At 41.5% G+C, this 21,639-nt stretch overlaps 1 protein-coding gene across 1 annotated transcript in view; it reads right to left on the minus strand.

The window, feature by feature from the left end:
• crebbpa (CREB binding lysine acetyltransferase a) overlaps positions 1-21,188 on the minus strand; it is a 46,156-nt gene extending 24,968 nt beyond the window's left edge. The window contains exons 1-4 of the mRNA XM_008303256.1: positions 20,308-21,188; positions 8,325-9,058; positions 2,763-2,942; positions 1,791-2,058 (exon numbers count right to left, since the gene is read on the minus strand). Of these exons, the coding sequence (XP_008301478.1) occupies positions 1,791-2,058; positions 2,763-2,942; positions 8,325-9,058; positions 20,308-20,395 (1,270 nt within the window). The 5' untranslated portion in view covers positions 20,396-21,188. The remainder of the gene's footprint in view (positions 1-1,790; positions 2,059-2,762; positions 2,943-8,324; positions 9,059-20,307) is intronic.
• Positions 21,189-21,639: the final 451 nt, after the last annotated feature.

The following is a 21,639-nucleotide window of genomic DNA, read 5'->3' on the forward strand; positions in this document are numbered from 1 at the left end:
TTAGCTGGACAAAACTATTACAAAATATTAATAATCAGTGTTAAACAAACAGATGCTTGAATGGAAGAATTATCTAATGAATTTAAGCAGATCATTAGTATGTGGAGATGCTGTTCGGAAAGCCTTCCAATCCCCTTACTTTTGCATTTTGTTGTGTTGTAAATTTATGTTTAAAGTGATGAAACTGCCATATTCAATAATCCAAAGTGACAAAGGTAAAGACATGTTTTTTGTTTTTGTTTTTTTTTGTTTTTTAACAATTTTTGCATATTTAGTGAAAACAAAAAACAAATCTGGTGTGGCTAGAACTGAACTAGAATCAAACTGTGACAAACTGTATGACTGGACAAACTCACCTAACTGTGTATATACCAATGGACCAACAATTCAGTGGACAGAACAGGGGAAAACCATGCCCTTAAGTTCAAGGGAACTATCTGTAGATCTCTGTGACAAAGCTGCTGTGAGGCATACGATCAAGGAATGTTACAAAACCACTTCCAATTTGTTGAGTGTTCCCAGAAGCACAGTAACCTCAGTAATAGTGAAACTGAGTAACAGATTAAGAAGGGCCCTTAGAACCTAATAGTCATCCAACATATTTCCAGAAGGCCTTTGCACAGATAGAAGAACCTGTCAGAAGGCAGACCATCTCAGCAGCACGCCATCAATTAGCCTTTATGGTAGAGCAGCCAAAAATGCCAATCTAAGTAAAAGACAGATGACAGCCCACTTGGAGTTTGGCAAACAGCTTTTATAGAATATAAAACACGAGGGAAGAGATTTTCCTGTCTGGTGAGATAAAAATTCAGCTCTTTTGGCAGAACTCCAAGCACTATGTCTTGCAAATACCAGACACTGCTCTACACCTGGTTAATACCTTCTCTACTGTGAAGCATGGTTTTGGAGGCTATCGGAGGGCTTCTCTGCAGTGGGACAGGCAGACTGGTCAGAATTAAAGGAAGGATAAATGCAGCCAAATGCAGAGGTGTACCGAAAGAAAACTGAGACTGGGGTGACCATCCACCTGTCATCATGACAAAGACACAGCTGGAGGGGCATTGGGACAACTCTGTGACCGTTACCAAGCAGTTCAAGCTCGTGGAGACTTACCCAAGAAAAGGACTCAAAGCTGCAACTGCTACAAAAAGAATTGCTATAAAGCACTGAATTGTGGGTCTGACAACTTGAGTGAACAACAGATTTCAGCTTTTGATTTTTAATAAATCTGCTGCTACCTTTTGAATCCACTCCATTTCAAGATGGCAAAAAGAAACTTTGCCTAAAAATAGCAACACAGATGGCTACAATAAGAGAACAGAGAAATTAATGGGAGGAAAAGTTACTAGCTACTGCAGGTATTAAATAGCGTCGCTAAGTATTATCTTTGTGGAAATAAGAGATTTATTTTTTTTTTGCACTTGACTACACTATTGTGCAAATAACTTGGATTGTCATTGTGCTGCTTTTACCACCTACTGTGTCTGGATGATTATCGACATTTGATCTTAACTGCCAACTCCCACAACACCCTTAAACTTAACACCCACCACACACTAGATATTCCCATTAGGGGAAGCCTGATATATGTTGGTATTTTAAAGGTCGATTTCAATATCTTCAATGAAAGATTCAGAGATCAAATGACAAAAACAAAGTGAACCTTCAAAAATGTGACCACACAATAGCAGAGTCACAATCAGCAAAACAGGCAAGAGACTTCTACGGACTTCGCAACATCAAGATGTGATCAACTTCATTGTCTGATTGTTTCGAAAACTCCAACTCACCCTGGCAGGATTTGCCGGCCTGGCAGTGGGTCATGTGGTTGAGGACGTTCTTCATGGTGCGGCAGTGAGGCAGGGCGCAGGCCCTCACCTCTCCATTGGCCTGCTCCCTTCGCTGGCACTTGTGTGCATGAAGCAGCAGGACCAGCTGCTGCTGGATCAGCTTGCGCTTCTCAGGGTCAGCTGTGGGGCCTGCCGAAGGCACTGCCACACCTCCGCCGCCAGGCAGTGGGAGCATTGCTGCCTGCTGCTGAGGTTGCTGCTGGAGCTGCTGTATGGACGACAAACAAACAGGCAAACAAACGTCAAAGTTGTAGTGAGTTTATATCTGTCCTGTGAATGCAGCAATGGTATAGAAATCCATCTCATCCAAAGCTGTCATTTAGGACAAGACTTCTTCTTTTTTTTTTTTTTTTAATCTGCACAAAGACTTCAAATGATAGTAAAAATAATCACTATAATGCGAATTATCCCTCTATACTTATTCAGAGGCCTTCAGGCTGGCCCTTAACTGCTGTACAAACTTAGATGAAGCCAACTAAAATATTCTCTCAGTGTATCTTTAGTGAATGATGAGTACAGTTACACCTGATAGAGCAGAACTGTCATCCAGCTGAGTGAAATGTTGTCCTGAAGCAATTTACTGCATTACACAACTTCTTGTACCGCTGGATGAAACTGACACAGTTTCACAAAAACTGTCATGACAGCTCAAGTGTGATTAATAACCATTACAACATTTATTAAAAACATTAATATTTCAGCCCTCAAACATATGGCTTTTCACTACAACTATAAAGCGGTGGATCACTTTAGATTTCAAAATTAGTTGGTAACTTAAAAAATAAACTCAGATAGTATTGTACATACACTGTTTGTAGCTCTACGAGGGTATTGCTACATCAAACAATGTAGAGAAATACGCTCTGTTATTATGTGAATGGTAATGTTTGATTGTGTGCAAAAAGTACTGACCATGTTTGGCACGCTAGTAACAGCGGCCCCTTTGAGCTCATTGGGGAAGGGCGGCAGGCTGTTGGCAAGGGCAGCCTTGTTCTGGAGCTGCTGCTGAGGGTTTAGTTGCTGGCCCGGTCCTGCGGCACCCTGACCGTAGGGCTGAGCCCCAAACGGACTGCCATTGCTACCCAGGCCCATCTGGAAATACAGACACATAAAAGTTAATATAATAATTTATCAGCGTGAGCAGTGTTAGTTCCATAGACTAACAAAACAAGCCACTTCTTGAAACCTGCAGGGCCGTATTTAGTCTGATCAAAGTATTCATGTGTTTAAAATACTGATTTGATATGCTTAAAAGTTCACCTGAGGGATTCACTGTCCCACCAGTCATTTACAGTACCGATGTGCCAACAAAGGTTCTCCCTCCATCTCAATGCCAATTTGTCATTACAAGTCCTCCTCTGCCAAGACAAGCACTATTGTAGCTGCGCCAGGATAATTGTGGCTGCCGAAACCAGTCCAGTGATGCTCTGGCACAGTGACAGCTCAGCATGACACCAGCTATTGGCAGAGAAGACTTCTCTACCTCTTGACTACAGAATCATTTCCAACCTTTTCTCCTCCTCCTTCCCCATTGAAGCTAGTACTAGAGTTTGCAACCACTGAATCTGTTAGACACAATGCAATTAAACGCATTACTAACATTGCAGCAGGTTGGCTAGGGAGCTACCAGTAAAATGCTCTTTTGTGTTGGCTGCTCTATGCTTCTTTAATGAGCCACTTTAATTAGTCACACAATTAACCATAAGTTGTACCCAGTTGTATTCTCAAGATTCTGTTGTGTTGTAGAAGAAATCGTGATGTTTTTAAGGTAATTACAGCCCATTAGCGAAAACTTCCTGTACACAGATATTCTCCCAAAAGTGGATCATTTATATGAAAAGACAAATTTTCATATTTTCACTGCTAGACTATCATGAAGATATGATCCTAAAGAGAAGTGTGTTTCTGCTATTTAGTCTACCCAAATGGAGTGGACAAAATAGAAACACCTATCAGAATAGCGTAATACAAATTAAGAGCATAAAAATCCTACACTTCTAAATAAGGATGTTAATGATCAATTATAAATCAACTAACTGTTGATAGCAACTTCACTGATAAATATATATTAACAGACAAGGCACAAGCAAGGGATAAGCAGCTCAACTGTGAGAAAATGTAGTGTGGATTTTCTGCAGTACATTGCGCCGCCAGCTGCAGCCTCCTACTGTTCAAAAAATGTAGTCGTGTTTGCTGACTGGTCGAAAGGATTCGGGTCATAAAACCAGCACACCTCCCTGCCCTCAAACTGCTCAAAACTGCTAAATTTGATGGGTAGTGGTGGCTCAGCGATTAAGGCTTTGGCATTTTTAACAGAAAGTAGGGTGTTAAAGCCCTAAAGCTGCCACTGTCTGGCACCTAGTCAGTTTAGCTAGCTACCTGAGACTCATGTTAGCACTGAACTAAAATGATGAGCATAAATACGTTTTAGAGGTGGAATTAAATACTCAGATTTCCTACACTGATTAAGTTGGCGCAGCAGTATTGGTGGCTAGAACAACATTACCTACAGTCAACGGTCACTCCGTCATTAGGTATGACAAATACTTAAATATTAAGCCATTATAACTCAAGTCTGTTGTGAAGACATTAACAGCATTCACCAAAATGCATTAGATGAAAACCACTATAAAAAACAAAGATGCAAAGTTCAGCTCCATAAAACAAACCGCAAGCATGCTCCCTCCCTCGCTCATAGCCGCTCATCAGATCCCTTTATAATGGTGCCCTTTCACCCAGCGTCCCTCTCTCAAGATTGCCATGCAGGTCTCTTAAAACACACTGATTCAAGGCCACCTGGGCTTCTCCTCACCCCTGTCGACACCTGCAGAACTCCCCTGGTGGAACCTACAGCTGGTGAGAACTGGCTTTTGCCCTTGCAAGATGGGCTTTGCAGTCTAAAAACAGCCACAAGCCAGCGACTCCCACAACCTTCACCTAAACGACACACTCCCAGCAGCCTACGCTTACAGATGACGAGGAGCCCTTGATGTCAGGGTGCACATGGAGGACAGTGCTGGGTCTCCATCCGGTGATAACTAGGACTGGCTAGCCACTACAAAGCTTAACTTGTACACAGTGTGGCGGCATCTTGGCCTTAGGTGCCCTCTGTAGCATGCCTCTACTTACTTTTCTTATTTAACATGTATGAAGGTAAGATCATTCCTTTACCCAGATGTATTTTTTAAAAAGTATGCTTGCATTTTTTTAAAGCGTGTTTTTCATTCGTGTTTCAACTTTAAAATTATTCCCAATGTACCTTTACAAAGAGGCTAAAGTGATTAAATACTCAATAGCTTTTTTCCTGACCTTTAATAAAAATAGGCAAACGATTGATAATGACTAAAAAACATGTTCATGTAATAGACTTCTTCGTTAAAGTTAGTTAAAGCTTATTTACATTGGAAGACTGCAGCTCATTTGCTATGTTTAACTCATTGCATTCTGCAGGCCAATTGTTGAATAACAATTTCAAATGAACCATTTTTTTGCTATTTAATCTATTATTCAGTAACCTCATGTTTACTCTACCTGTACTTCAACATCCCTAAAATAACCAAACTAATTTTGCAGTGAATATTAAGTGTCAGTGGTTAAAACTATTATAACATATTATTTATTTAATGAATAATTGATGATGGATTGTAAATGTAATGTAGCTTCATGAAGGTTCATGATAGTTGGGTTTATATTTGACTGCATTACCAGATGTACCTAATGAACTGGAAGCAGAGTGCATATCCAAATCACAGCATGAAATTGTGATAAAGAGTTTATCCATATTGCCAACCCTCAAGAACCACGAGTGCATACATTAAGATGTGTGGCACCAGGGGGGGGAAAAAAATCCTTGTTAGTGCCTTGCTTTACACACTGATTAACTTGCCGCTGCTCTCTCATCCACGGAGCTGCTGGAAGACCAGACCAGAGACTGCCATGCCAGACCAGGCTGTATCCCCTCAGGCTGTTGACACTGCTCCAACAGACCAGATAAAAAAGACCCAGCTGAGACGACCAGACACTGGCAGTCTTTCAACACAGCTGAGCAGGCGGACATACGCAGTCACACACACAAACACATACCCCCTCCGTTTCACTCTTCCCATTCAGTCCTTCCCCCCCCTCCCCACCCTATGACACACTCCACACATCGGCAGGCAGGACAGTTGCCAACTATCATCTCGCCGCTCCGCTGCCAGGCTAGACTGTTCAGCTGAGTTGGCCTCCCTCCTTCATCCTAAGTGCACTCCCCTCTGTCATTTTAACTGATTAAGTGGTTTACAATACCTGTCTTTCTCTTCTTCACTGACGGGGTAAGCAGCCACCCAATAAGTGAAAGAAAGCAAGGGGAGTGTTCGCCCGTACACAATAACAAAAGCAGCATGTGGCGGGAAGGAGGGACAGTAGCCTCTCACCAACACTAATGCCCAGAAAGAGATTTACAACCTGTGATTAAAGCACAATAGAAGAAGCCACACACAAAGTCTGGATCTAGTGGGATTTTTTTTTCTCTATAGCAGTTGGTGACACGACAATCACCCAACACCAGCTGAGCCTAACACACACGTACACACACACACACACACACTCAAATGGGCCTTTTCTTTAAAAGGCTGACAGTCCCCTCGCCGATACTTCTGCGTCAGCTTTTAATCTTTCCTGTGGTTAAAGCATGTCAACAGAGTCTATCTGAAAATGAATCTCAAAACACTCATTCGCTATCTCTGCTCAGTGGCTTGGGGCATCTGTCTGTGTGTTGTGGTTACGTACAGCTTTAGTGTCTTGGCGCTGACACACAGCCAGTAAAATAGATGGCTTCCTACTGATTTCCTGTGAAACCACAGTGGCGGCAAGCTCCAGAGTAGCAGTCAATGACACTATGAACTCTCACACACATATAATTTCGGGTCCCAAGACTAATCTTAACAATGACTGAGCTCTCGAGTGAGTGTGGAGGTGCCAAGTGTTAAGTGTATATCTATTTTCTGTGTGGTGATGACACTGTAAATGAGTGGAGAGGGAGAAAGGACTGTGTAGATAAACCAACAGACCAACCAGTGGAGTGTATAGATACGGATGCAACCACCACACATATGCCAAAAAGGCTATTTGCAGTGTATAAGGCTTAAATTCAGTTGCAAATCAATATATCATGCAGTGAATGTACAAAGTCATTCAAGACCAATTGTGAGTAGTGTTACAGCCAGTCATAGAGCAACTCCACTTTCATTAACCGGCCAATTAAGAGCTACATAAAGATAAGCACAAGCAATTATGTCACACTTACAAATGTACTTCAAAATAAGCCACTGCATGCAAACCATATCTCCACTTGTAACCAGAGTAACCAACGGTACCTGGTAGATTGTTATTATTTCAACATGAATCTGGATTTGTCATTAGTTTGGAGCTATTGTAAGAGGCAGAGCAAATCTCTACAATTCCTAAACTCAAAAATGTAGAGTTGATACAGGGAACCCATTCTCTGCTCATAGCAAATTGGAGAAAATAAAAGAACTAGGAAAACAAGCAAAAATCAATACAAAAAAGGGGTGCCCTATGGATATTTTGATGGTGAATGTATTGTAGAGTAATGTGTGATGAGAGGGTACCTCTATACTGTTCGCATTGCACAAGGATGATGAGATACACTTTTGTACCCATAGAAGAGAAGAAGCGTACTGTGGCAATGCGGCCTAAAGGCTGCAATGTGCCAATAAAAGTCAAGAAAAGGAGGGCAAGACTGTGTAAACAACACCAGTTTAAAAAGAAGCAGCCTTTGAAACTGTTTTATGAGGTAAGAGAAGCATTCAACATGGCTGTTTTGTGTCCCTTTAAACATAGGTCATGTTGTTTTGGTGAGAAACAAAACCATGTTTGTTTACAATAAAAACTCCATGGGGTAAATTTAACCTGTGCTGTGTCACTGAAGTAGTAAAAAAAAAAAAAAAAAAAGCACCTCTGTTGTTATGAGGCCATGCCAGCTGATCATGTGGGAGCAGACTCTGTTTTTTTATTGTCCAGTAATGCTGCTTTTAATCCAAATAAAAGTGTGCACTAAAGGAATGTCATCCAGGATTGATAAATTAAGCCTCATTAAGTAGAAGTCAAAGCTTGCCAAATGAACAAAATTCTCTTGACAGGCTAAAATGTTAGCCTGATTTAACAAGCACCACAGCAAGAACGAGGCCCCAAAGTGCCAAGACGCAAAACACCTCATCAACAAGCTTATTAAGCTTTTCTGTCAGGAGTCTGCATGCTTTCAAATGAATCACATTTGTTTGTGCTCACTACTAAAATAGTTTCCACCCACGACCCAATCCACTAAAACTGTGAATGACAAATTGATAATTCTATGCCAATGACAAATCACTTCCTGAGACATATTCCTTGTGCGCTTCAATACACTGTTGGCTTTAAATGCACAAACACTACCCGTAAAAGAATCACAATGAAAATACAGGTGTGACTCACCTTGTTCATGTTGCCTGCTTGCTGAGCTGCGTTGAGGGTGGTGTGAGCTCCCATCTGCTGCCCTCCCTGGGTGAGCGTCTCTGCCAACGCACTCCCCGATCCTCCTGGTCCTGGTGCAGTCCCCTGCATGGTCGGTCCCTGGTACTGCATGCCTGCTACCCCTGCTCCCCGTCCTCTACCAGCTCCAGGCACCAGACCACCATTCATCACCTGCCCGGGTTGAGGTTGCCCTCCCTGGGCTAGGAGGCCAGCATGGCCCTGGCTATTGTTAATCATGGCCTGGTTAAACCCCGTCGTGTTCAAGCCCATAGCTGCAGTATTATTGTTGTTGTTCTGTCCTGCTACTCCAGTTGGTGTTCCTGCTTTTTGGGCCTGGGGGGACGGGTGGTTGTTGGGGGAGCCCTGGCCAAGGGGGCTCTTACCCAGCGGTGTTCCCAGCTGTGGCCCCATGCCGCCTGGCTGAGGGCTAGCTGAGTTAAGCCCTGTGCCTGTGATACTGGAGGTGCTACCAGCTCTAAGGAGCTCTGAGAGCTGCTTGTGCTTGGCGGCTGCATCCGGGACAACAGGGGCACCCCCACCACCAAGGCCTGCCGGGGTGCCACCTGGCCCACCAGCTCCAGGGGCTGCTCCACCGTTTGAAGGCATCCCACCCATCAGACTCAGATCTCCACCATTAGGGATCAGCTCATCTGGAAGGTCATTCTCCAAATCGTCCCAGGACAGTGATCCCAGATCTATGAGAATAAAAGAAGAGAAAAAAATAAAGTTAATTTGGCATTGGGTCAGTCTAAAAAGGCCACATATGAGTACTTCAACAATGTGTGACAGTAAAACCTATTCACTGAACTATTATTCATCAAACAGAAATATTTACTTTTTAATGTACCACTGGCATCTCATCCCACAATTCAACACATGAGATAGTACGTGTTAAAAATCAAAAAATATCCTCTTACTCCTCAGCTGACACTTCTTCTCAGTCCAAATGTTAACAACACACAATTATGAGACGGTAATGAGCCAACATGCTAACTGCTGCTGTACTGTGGTCTCGTCCCTGCAGCACAAGACAGAAACAACACGCACGCAGCGTGATAATAAGAGCATCGCTACTGGCTGACAAACACAGTGTGACAACTGAGAGAATCCAGCAGCACTCAGGGTTCTTGCTGGGCGGTGGAGGAATATTTGTGTCACACCATCCAGAGGTGTGAGCATAATGCTGAGAGCCTAGGGAGCCACGATTTGTTTGAGATGAAGTGATTAAGACAGTGAGAAAAGATCAGGAGGTATGCGTGAATTAGGGTTGTCCTTGACCAAGAAAATTACCTCACTGGACTAATCAATTAGTAGGACAAAAAAAAAATTATATTTCTTCTCTTGGGGGGTGTTGCTGTTGGCATTTGTTGTGCATCAAGCAACTGTTATGGTACGGAGAGCACAAGCAGTTTTCAAAATCATAACAAAGTCAGAATAAATGATGTTGGGTGTCAGTGTTCACCTTCATGATGTAACAGGTACATCAGATTCAACAAAAACACCCATCACCTACAGCTCTTTGTTTTGCTATTTGGTTGGTTTTAATCTTTAAAATGGTCAAAATACCTACAAATGAGTATCAGTAACCCAACCGCAACAGTAATGAATTGAACCCATAACAATCGCCATAACAACAATAGCAATCCACAATATAACTTCAAAATTAAAAGATAGCGGTAATGCTAGCCACGTTAGCTGAGCAAGGGTTTTCCTAATGTTATGGGGACATTACCATCAAAATAAAATCACTCCACTGGGTTTTCAATTAGTCACTTTTGTTTGCTCTTGAAGCCAAAGACAGAACATCTGGCGTGTTTTGCTCGGGGCTGAGGCATTTTAGAGTCAGCAGAAACAGCTACAGATAAATAGAAATAAAAATGGGCGGACTGCGAGGCAGCTGCTTAATTCAGCATCGCTCAGCTCGGAGGAAGCAAACAGCAAGGGGTTGTTTTGCTTGACAACTATTGGCTAGCATCAATGTAGAAACTGGGTAAAACTCTGACTGAGACACATTTTCACAATATGAAACCTTGAGGTGGTTAAACTATTCCTGCTATGACTTGAGAAGGGTAGAACAATTGACTTAAATCTTACACATCTAACTTGATGTTTCAAAAGCATGTGGGGGAGTGATTTGTTAATCTTGGACGAAGCCAAAACGGTTAATTTTTACTTACTAAATAAAAGAAGTGAGTTAAGGCTATGATCAGTATAAAGGCTTCCATTTCCAACAAAAAATGGTGAGAGATGTGGGATGTCACTTTATCTAAAACGGAATTAAAGTTATCACCTAATATATGACAAACAGGGTCTTGGTCTTAATGCTACCAGATCGGAGAGGACAGACTGGAGCAGTCATCTCCCGTCTGCTGCGACTGGATGTCTTCATTGAGATTCAGTCAGGATCCTGCCTTTAATGAGGCCACTTGGCCTTCGCACTTCCCTGAGTAAACACAGCCTTACTGCACAGATCTGCAAGCGCTAACTCGCTGTCTGTCCCTTGCATCAGGCATGCAGGTGCTCCATGTGGAGGAAGCTTGTTTTAGGCTGAAGGGACCATCCGTCTTTGCCTCCCTCACTCCTCTCAAGCTCATCCTGTCTAACCAACAGCCACATGGATGCCCACAGATCAGCAGTATTCACTTCAACCACATGCGCTCAGGCCTCTGGCCCAGCCTTCATTTCTGAATGGGGACCCACACACACTGCAACCTTGCCCTTAAGCTCTTTGGCTGGTGACCAAAAATGCAAAGCAATGTTTTGGTTAGGTATCGCCACATGCAGCCAGGGGAAGCCCAACCATGGGGGAAGGGGGAGACATGGAGTACGACTACTGCTCTCTTCATGCAGTCGTCTTTTTTTTTACTTTTTCACTTCTTTTCTTTCATTCAATTACCCCTCATTCCTTAGCCGAATGACCACCATACTGCTCTCTGCTATTCCTCATATATCCTCTGTGACTCCTGTTTCGGAGGTGGTAGCTATAAATACTCACAAAAGCAGCCCCAGCAGCGGTTCTGACTGGGAATGTCTGTCATCCTGCCCTAAGGCCATGTGTCTGGCCTTAGAGGGACAGGTGCAACATGACTGCTGGCAGTCTTTCATTTACTGTTCAGTGGAAGCAAGAGGAGCAAGAAACCCACTCGACAATACTTTGGATTTCCTGTAGGTATGCCCTTTTAACGCAAAATGTTGGACGGATGGGTCAAGGGAAAAGACGTGGCTGTTTGGATTAAACAACATATTTAGTCATTTACTTGGAATTTTATTGAATAAATAATAACTTTGACTGTAGATGCACAAAGAATTAGTCAATGCCACTTGATAAAACGTAACCAAAATGAAAGTTTAGGCATTTTACACAAATCAAGCTTCAGTGAATCATGTAGTGCTCACAATCACACATAAATGTGTCAACTACACAGCATGCAAACCACAACAGCTTTGTTTACATTCCAGTTAGCAAGTCTATGCCAAGTCCAAACCATCAAGCATAAAAAATTAATTACTACTGGCTGAATTGAGAGCTGTTGTCTCTGTCCAACTAAGAGTTACACCTACTGCTTGCAACGATTTGGTATTCCCTCTGTTCTGGAGAACATGTGCTAGCAAGGGAAATCACACAGAAAGGACACACAAATATGAAACTGATATAGAGAAAAGTACGTTGTTTTAATTTTGCATTACCTCACTATCGTGGTATAGCACAGATCCCCATGTGACAATTAGAACTTCTCAGCACTGTGTATTGTGGGCTTAACAGGACACATCATTTCATTGTATCCAGTAGCTTGAGTTGGAAAAAATTCAACGGTACAATTTTTTTCCATAAATAAATCTACATAGGGATTAGGGAACATGGATCTGTACTGAGAAGGCTCATGTTTTATTTTTTCATCTGTTACTAAGAAAATACTGAAGATGAACACAAAGTGCCGATATTCATACCGATTATCGGTAATCAAAAAAGACCAACTGCCAATATTTGGAGCTGATATACATTAAACAATATAAAGGTATAGATATAAACAGCATGTGATTGCAGAGAAGCTATCATTTATAACCAGGTTACTTCGCTAACAAGAAGTACTATAACTGATTGTGGTTAACAGAAATCGGAGTGATGGCATTAAAGCATCACGTGACGTTAGTACGCTCTCCTTTGTTTCCTGTAAAATCGACTGAGATCGAACAGTTTGTCTCGTCTTCTCCTGCAGTTACATGCGCTGTTCTTCTCTGTTTACTTACTGTTCTATCCCTTTTACTGCTCACTAAGGCCTATATCTTACAACATTATTTGTTATTGTTTTCAGGGTAATCTATGGCTGCCTTCTAAATTAACAGCTAGGCCCTGCGAAAGAAGCCAATTTCCTGATATGTGGTGACGTTTGCATGTCTGGTTTTTGTTCCGATTTTGCAGATTTTGTCTCTGCTAACCTAAAAACGATACCACAGAACAGTCAACCAATTATCAGATTAATATTCTGCGTTTTTCCAATTATCGACAGCTTTGTTTTTTTTGAGACAATTCCTGAAAACATTACTTCATTATTTTAAAAAAAACTGCTCCTTTGGCTCTGATGTAGCTGTCTCCCTTCATCTACAGCCACCACTGTCGTGTCTGAGGCAACGTTGCACCCACAGTCCTATCTGACTGTTGCATGACACAATAACCTATTAACACTAAAGGCCAAATGTTAAAAAGTTACCTCGACTGAAACATTCGTAAAACATCAATAAACAAAAGCATCCAAATCAAGTTTTGGAGATTGTGTTATTCTCAATTTTAACACCAACATTTTTATTTTTACTGCCAATGTGCATTGGTTCCAGTAGTGGTTGTCAGTCTCTTTGATTCACAGTAATCAAGATCAGTATCAAGTCTGAAAAACAAACAGATTGGTCATAAGTAATATATAACCAACATCAGTGTGGAAAATGTCTACTCGGAAATCCCATTTTCATGATAACTGCACAAACAAAAAGCTGAATTTTATCGGCTGTCAACAAACACAAAGCATATTTTTTCAGCTTCACTCTCACTTTTCTCTACTTCACACCAACACTGCTGAGGTGGAATCAGCAAAAACAGCAATGCAAACTAATAGTAACAGGGTATTGTAACAAGCCTAAATACAAGCACTGACAGATGTGATGGCAGCTTTAACAAAATTACCAATTAGCCCATGATGCATACTAAGCTAGCTAAAAAAAAAAAAAATTAGGGAAAGATGGGTGGGAACATGTCCCCTTGTCCTGCTACTCCCCCTTCTTTTTCTCATGGTTGTTCTGGTTGCCCTCAGGCAGAAGCATAAATGGCTCCATTAGAGGCTGCGTCATGAGCTTACCGTCTGCCTGCGAGGTATTAAAAGTGCCATTTATGCAGTGGTAAGTGAACATTTGGGTGTCTAAGGGTGGGGGTGAGAGGTTCACAGACATGGCCATGACTGACACATGGAGCAGAACTAAGACCTTAGCAAGGCACGTATGAAATATTCATTAGTTTTAGCACACTGGCTTTAGGAACCAGAAAGACAAACACAGCTATCCTGAGACTCAAACCACCCGAACACATCCTAACTACGCCTAATTAAAGACATCTACCAGTAAAGAACCTTTAGAAATTTAAATACCATGACTAAAATGTCATCAAAACACAGCCGTTCTGCATCCCCAATAACACATTTTTAACCGACGACAGCCACTATCCCATGTTGAAATAAGTCACTAAAATGTCAAGACATCCTAATGAAACCTATGTGGAGAACCACTGGATTTATTTGTGGATTGTGGGGCAAGGAGAGTTGAGGGACCCTGCGGGGTGGGTGACAGATGGCCTCAATAGACAGACAGGGGGCACATGTTTGCTCTGCTTCAACAATAAAAAAAGAACCTCCCCAAGTGCACACAAAACTTGACTACAAGGACAGACACTGCAAGCACAAACATCATGCTCGGTCACAGATAGGAGCAAAAAAAAAAAAGCTCTTTATTAAAACTACATGAAACTGATCAGTCTGCAAACTTTACACAGCATGTTGGTCTGTTCAGTGTGGAACTTGGAAGAACTGAACCTTGCCATACTTTTCATTGGACTTATTTCGTCGCCAGCTGCTTGATGCCATTATGTGGATTTGAGTGGCACAGCTCACTGGTGCAGACGGAAACTGCGACTGCCTACATGACTGTCGTGACTTGATTTTGTGATGATGCAACATTACATCACAATATTAGATGTGGAACTCAAATCATCTGTGAAAGAAAAAGGCCAAATGTCAGGGCAGATGGGTCACAAAGCTCCAGGCATGACAGCCATCAATGAGTGAAAGCCGGCTCTTTATCTGCCGTAAGTTACGGCTGATTATGGAGCTGCCCAGTGCTGTCCCATGGGATCCGTTAAGTCCCAACTGTACCTGGCGAGATCTATAAAGGAGGAGGAGGGGCCGGGTTATTGATTGATGGCTGCAGACATGTGGCGCCTCTGTCGTGTGTGATGGACGTTGTAATTTATAGTCATTGATGTTGCGGCTGCCGTGTTTTGTTTAAAGGTTGTCCAACTCATTCTTCTTGCAGGCTAGACATGAAAAAACTCAACGATGAACCCATGATAGGAAAACTATTTCCCTGGCCAGACAGTATGGCCAAGTATATTAAATATAATCGCAACGAGTTTATATTTACTGATAATTGTAATTGACACAATGTATACATAATGCCATTAATGAGGGAAAACACAAATTATATGTCCGTTAGACGTCAGGGATACACACAATGTGCTTTGGTAACAACAAATGAACACAAAGTTTGTTAAATTATAAAACCTATTGGAACCTACATATAATCTTTTATTTTAAAGTTCAGGGGGTATTTTCAGTTTAAAACTGAATCCTGAATTAATCTGATAAAACTATTACTCTAATAAATCCGTGAAAAGGAAAATCACTGAACAAAATGAAAACAATTCAGGATTTTTAAAAGAGTTGTTAAATGAAGTTTCAAAGATGCAAGATTAATACACATTTTTGTTTACTAAATGGTCAGAAATAACAGCAATGTGCTCATATTTCTGTCATATAAAGCAATAGACAAACTGTCTTTACTGTACACCATGCCATTATGTTTATAGTTGTGTATAATCAGACCCCAAAGGCCCATTCTGAGCCAGGACAAACCCTGTAAACTATCCTTTATTTTGGAATCAAAAGCCAATATGGACTAACATGTACGCCTCAACAAGCAACAACGCTTTCACACAAAAAATAACACAACTGTAAACTAAATTTTAAAACAACTTAATTTGAGAAAGCAAGACCATTTGCCTCTGCATGGCAACAGAGCATCATTTGGTAAAGTTTTCAACTTAGCGAAACATTTCTGAGCCAACCAATTTATGCTTTCACTATATATGACCACTGAACTAAAACCACTGCTCATACTTGTTTGGTCTATATTCAGATCATTGAAAATGAAATCAATGAGTCTGAAGACAGGCGGAAGAGTAAAACAGTGAAAACCATTAGCTCAAAGACAGCTTAGATTAAATCTGGAAAAGAACATGCACAGAAAGGCTGCAGCTTTACAAGGTGTGTGGAGTTGTATTCAGATGATTCTAAGTTCAGCCCACATGGATCTGACGGTACAAAGTGTTGCAAGAATCAGTACTTGAGTACCAAGTCAACCGCAAAACTCAAAACAAGATAGTGGACGTTCTTCTGTAGCACCAAGCGGGACTGTAGATACCAGACATACTGAAAATACATATGGGACGTCGTATGCAGGTGGAACAACAGGTACGCTGCGCTAAACAAACAAAAACACATACACCCTAATGGACACCATGAAGATATCTTCTGTTTGTGCCAGAAACGTACTGAAGCACCTCATAAGCAGGCATCCGAATTTGTACACAAATTTCAAGGCGATGAAACCCCAACTTGGAACCCTTATTGTTTGCAAACTGCAAAGGCTGGCGTAGGTTGTGACGTCGCTCCACATATGATATTCAAAGGCTAACGCATTCTTGTCAAGGCTAATGCAGCTATGGCGCATAACATGAGATGGGTGCTGCTTTTAATATTGGAAGACATCATTATTTTCTAAACTGTCAACATAACCTTTAGCACGTTAGCCCGTTTGGTGTCCAGCAGTTCTTTTTTAAATACGAGAGTTTATGCCAAAATACTATTTTTGATTTGACTCTTTTAGTCTTTTTGTTGTGATATTAAGAAATGTGGCATTCCAATGGAGTTGCTAACAACTACCAAATTTCTGGTATTATGCCATCCCTAGCTTATTGCTGGAACCAGTAACTCTGATGGAGGATGCAGCCTTACAGATATCAGCCAAAAAAATCAGTCACGCGACAGAAGTCTTAGAGTGACCCTCCAGGAGTCCTGACCTAAATCCCACAGAGCACCAATGGGATGCCATAGAGTAAAAAAAAAAAAATCAGCTTTACAATATTTTAGTGTGGGTGAACAGACAGCTTTGCTGGCTAAAACATGGAGGAAACTTTCACCACAGCTATTAGACTGGTTGAAAGCCTGCCCAGATATTGTCAAGCATCACTGCACGCTCAAGGATGAAAAACAAAACAAAAAAACAATGCAACTGTGAGCTTTTAGAACCCTACATATTTGATGTGCAAATACATTTTGTCTTCATTTTGAACATACAGAATTTGCCCTGACATTTTGCTATAAAACACAATGAAATTCGTACACTTTTAAGTGTGCCTGAGAGGGTTAAATACTTCCGTGGGTGACTGTTTCAAAACACACATCTTACGTTGCATTCGATGTGCAACAGGGTTCTTTGGTGCTGTAATACACTTCAATAGGATTGTACTTTTTTTTCCCTGGAAAACCACAAGTGAAAAGTAAAGATCCTTTTATATCTGCAGGCTATACCTTTTGATAGTCCCAAGAGCATTCTGAATACATTCTTGCTTGCAATCCAAAGGTAAGTTAGAGCTCCTGCCTATCAATCCTTGACTACTGGGGGGGAAAAAAATATCTCCAAACGAATCTGACCAGTAAAGAGACATGACATATTATTGGCATAAGACTTTTTTATGGTCAGTGGGTCACATTAAAAGGATTACTGACAGATCCAGGAACATAATCATTTATTTGTACTAATATTGGCCTTTTCACTTCCTTCTTTTCTTTACTAACTCTTCAGAAAACTTGCTCTGTTGTTTAGTGCTTGGCAAGCAATACACGGTGGGTTTACCAGAGCTTTTTTGTCTTCTGCCTAAAGGCTTTGATAGCATCAGCTACGCCATCGTTACTGTGCAGCCAGTAATACCAAAACAATGAGCGAGCAAAACTGAAAATGTATTACTAAGTCTCTGATCTTACATTTCAGTTTCATTTGAGGGGGGAGCGGGATTTAAGCAAAGATGGTCTTCGCCCATCAGCCCAACATCACCTCGGCGTGATCCCCCTTCCCTTTTACACACTACAATCAAACACACACACCTCCCACGGACAGGAGTGGAAGAGCCTGTTAGTAAAGACTTAGCGAAGACGGGGGGCGGGGGGGGAGTTAGCAAAGACCGTCTTCGCGGAGACTAATAATGCGAAATAATCACAGTCAGCTTAATTATTGTATTTAGGCGATTATGTACTAATTATGACAGGCCCAGTCTGAACAGCATCGAGCAAGCCCTGCAACCGACAGGAGATGTCTGCTGGATAATGGGACATATTTGCTGCCAGGTGACTAACGTATCGGCACACATGATTTAAGGTGTGGCAGTTTGTGAGTTTGGTAAACTTCAGTAGAGCAAAGGAAACAAAAGAAAGGCAAAAAAATGGTAATTTTCTGTGAAATATAAAAGTATTCAGCCGGGGCACATTGGTCGTGACTTATACTGCAAATAAGGCACTTAACTGCCAGCACATCTTTAATAAGAAAAAAAGGGGGGCGGGGGGAAGCCAAATATCAATATTAAAAATGTCAATTAATGCTGCAACACATTTATAATTAACTGAATGATTTTTTGCAATTTTAGCTCTTGAATTGCACTGCTAATACTACATTTCTTTGCTCTTGTTTGAATGAACTTTATTGGGAAAAAAACGACCAGGAGCTTCAAGCTTACGTTTCCTGTGAGCTCTATGCAGCGGCTGGCCGACTGTCCCATAGAGTGTGAACCAGACTCTTGAGGGGCGAGAAGGCTAATTAAAATGTGTAGTGTGAGTTAAGACACTGCACATATTTATTATAAACAGCACTGTGTATTCCTTGCTTTAAAGGCTAACCCTACTAGCATGTTACAGCTGATACACAACGGCCAGCAGAAATATGCCAAAACATCCCAGATGGAACCCCAGAACATTTGTTCTGGGAACGCAAGTATTTAGACATAAATAGTCTTTTTACAGAGAGTAATTGGTTGGATCACTGGGCGCACGGAACCCTGAGGAAGTCTCATGCTAAACCGAACATGCTGTACCAAACAGTCTGAGAGGAATACATCCCAAGGGACTAAATTTATGTTTACTACACTACTAAAGGCCTTTCCACAAAAAAAGCACCACTTAATTGTATAGTATTTGTCACTCTCTATTGATTTACACTAGTTAATTGGACAATACACCCGGCAAACATATTTTTTTCAAATCTTCAAGTTGTATTTATTCCGAAACACGGTCCCAAAATCTGAGCTTGTTTCATAATCTGACGACTTAACTTTATTTTGGGGGGTAAACGCAGTGATTCGTATCTCCGATATCTCTTTTCAAACTAAAACTGTTGTAATCAAGATATTAAACAGACTTGTGTTTTCTAAACCAAACCACTCAATTACTCAAAAGGAAGAGATGCAGATTTCTATCTGGCATTCCAACACACTTTGTTTCTACTTATAGAACTTAAGTGTAAAAATAAATTAATTACATTTGTCCCGTCTTGTCTTTTTGCTTTGATGTCATGTGACCAAGACATGACTAAGTTTTTGTCTCAGGAAATTTGGGAATTTATAGTTGGTAGCTAAACTGAGCATCAGTATCGAACACGGTTTGTCATCTTTTTTTTCCCTCTCAGCCCTGAATCAACTCTCCACAAGTACCTAAATGAAAAATACAATGAAATCCTTTTCCAAATCAATGGAACTGCTTCAGCAGGGCTACGACAGAAATTTAATTAGCTTCATTGGATTTCTGATGCACAGTATGCTATGAATTGGAGTGGCATCCTATTTGAGGATAGGTGTGATTTTGAGGCAAGCGTATCATTATTTGATTGTAGATGGCAAACAGGGTCCAGCAGATACAAATGTGTCTCCATCCTGCACTCATTACCTGCAGTTATGCACAAGTCAGTCTACCATGAAGGACATCGCATCTGTTTTATACATGGTCTGATCAATGATTATCATAAACATCAAATGTTCCAACACAGGACAGTTTACTTTTAACTTTCAAAAACATGCACATGTAAGAAAATGCCCTTTGCTTACACATGCATATTAGGCTGCAAGTGAGGTACAGTTTATTGAAAACAGGTCAGCGTCATGAAGCAGACATGCACGGAGTGTCTCTTGAGACAATAATGTTCAGGTTTAGAGAAGCCCAGCCTTAAGTGTCTGGGATATTTTAGAGGCTACAGGTTGTTGTTGAATTACACCGTGTTACACCTGGAGGAGCGATCTGTTGCAGAACTGCACTGGAGCACATTACCACAAGGCCTGCGTGCCTAATAAACTGGCATTTGCGTGTATGGGGTAGGCACTCACCACACAGCCAAACCACAACACTGCAGTAAAACCACATCAAACTACCACCAGTACACAGCTCAGTACACCAAACTGAGCTGATAACTTCAGACCGTGCTGCATGGACGGCCAGTGGATCTAACAACGAATTGCATGGTAATGTTGGGTGCAAATGTTTGTAATATTGGTGTTTACATGTGGAGGGAGTGTAGAGGCCTTTACCTTGTCCATCAGACGCTGACAGGGCAGGTGAATTCAGCTTCGGCCGTTTGGAGTTGGGAGGTCCGACGTCCAGCAGGTTTTCAGCCATAGTTGTTATCTTGTCTGGCTGCTAGTTAAGTTGCTTATTCGATTAGCTTATGACAGGGAAGTTGTTCTATCAACCCAAACCTCCCCGGTTAGCACATTAGCAAGCTGGTAGCCTGCTAACGTTAGCTAACTGGCTAATAGCTAGCTAATTGCCTGCTACTAGCTAAGTTAACAGTTAGCGTTAGCTACTCCTTGCTGTGAGAGTCAGTGTCTTTCAAAAGAGATGCAATAGCGCCCCGCTTCGCCACCGCCATTCACCCCATGATAATCCAACACCCAACACCCACATTATTATCGTTAAATAACCCGAAATAAAATATTCCCCATGTAAAAATCGAGCTTCAAAATGACAATCCAGTTAAATCAGGTGGATTGCTGCATTCCAGGAGATAAGTCGTAATTTCTAGATGTTCAAAGTACCCATTTTGCGTGACGTCAAATTTCTTCATGCAAAAATCGCGCGAAGCTCCACAAAAATGCACAATTGCATAAAAATGCCGTATTTTTGCAAATCACTTCGAAAGTCACGATCTGCTCTCCGCTTGCCCACGGTAAACAATACTGCTCCCGAACGGCGACAGGGGCTGAATCGCCGCACTCTGAAGGGGAAATCAGATATACGGAGCTTTTCTGCCCGACGACCACCGATCCAATTCCCGTTTTTTCGCACAAAATGTCTCCGAGGCGACGTTAAGATTTCGTTTTCGGCAGAAGGACGTTGTCATATCGCGGTAAGGATGCTCGATTTCTACGTAAAACCCAGTGTTGGACCGAAATCCTAATTCCGAGCCACGACAAGATGGCGGCTGTTGATTCCTTCGATACAAAAAAGTTTTTTTTTTCTTTTCCAGATCGGCTGTGGAGGGGGAGGGGCCGCGCAATCACGCCCTACGTGAAAACACCGCCGCCGCTGGCCGCTGGGGGCGCTGCAGCTCCGCCGCTGACAGCAGCAAGCCTCGGTTCATTTAGAAATTCATCTTCCAGGTAAAATTATAGGAATTATAATATAAATAAAATACATTTAGAACATTTAAAGTGCAGTTAAACATAATTTGCACATTATAGCTCAGTGTTGCATGCTATTTTATGAGTTAAATATACTTAATTTTGTACAGTATAGCAAGTAGAATTCTATAATATTGGTATGGTTAATCTTTTTTTATTTAAAACACCATTAAAGTTTTTTCATAAATCAAAAATAAACATATTAATAAACTCCATTCCCTTAGTATAATACCACATTTT

The sequence above is a fragment of the Stegastes partitus genome, unplaced genomic scaffold (genome assembly GCF_000690725.1).
Source record: "Stegastes partitus isolate 25-593 unplaced genomic scaffold, Stegastes_partitus-1.0.2 Scaffold1965, whole genome shotgun sequence".
Lineage (NCBI taxonomy): Eukaryota > Metazoa > Chordata > Actinopteri > Pomacentridae > Stegastes > Stegastes partitus.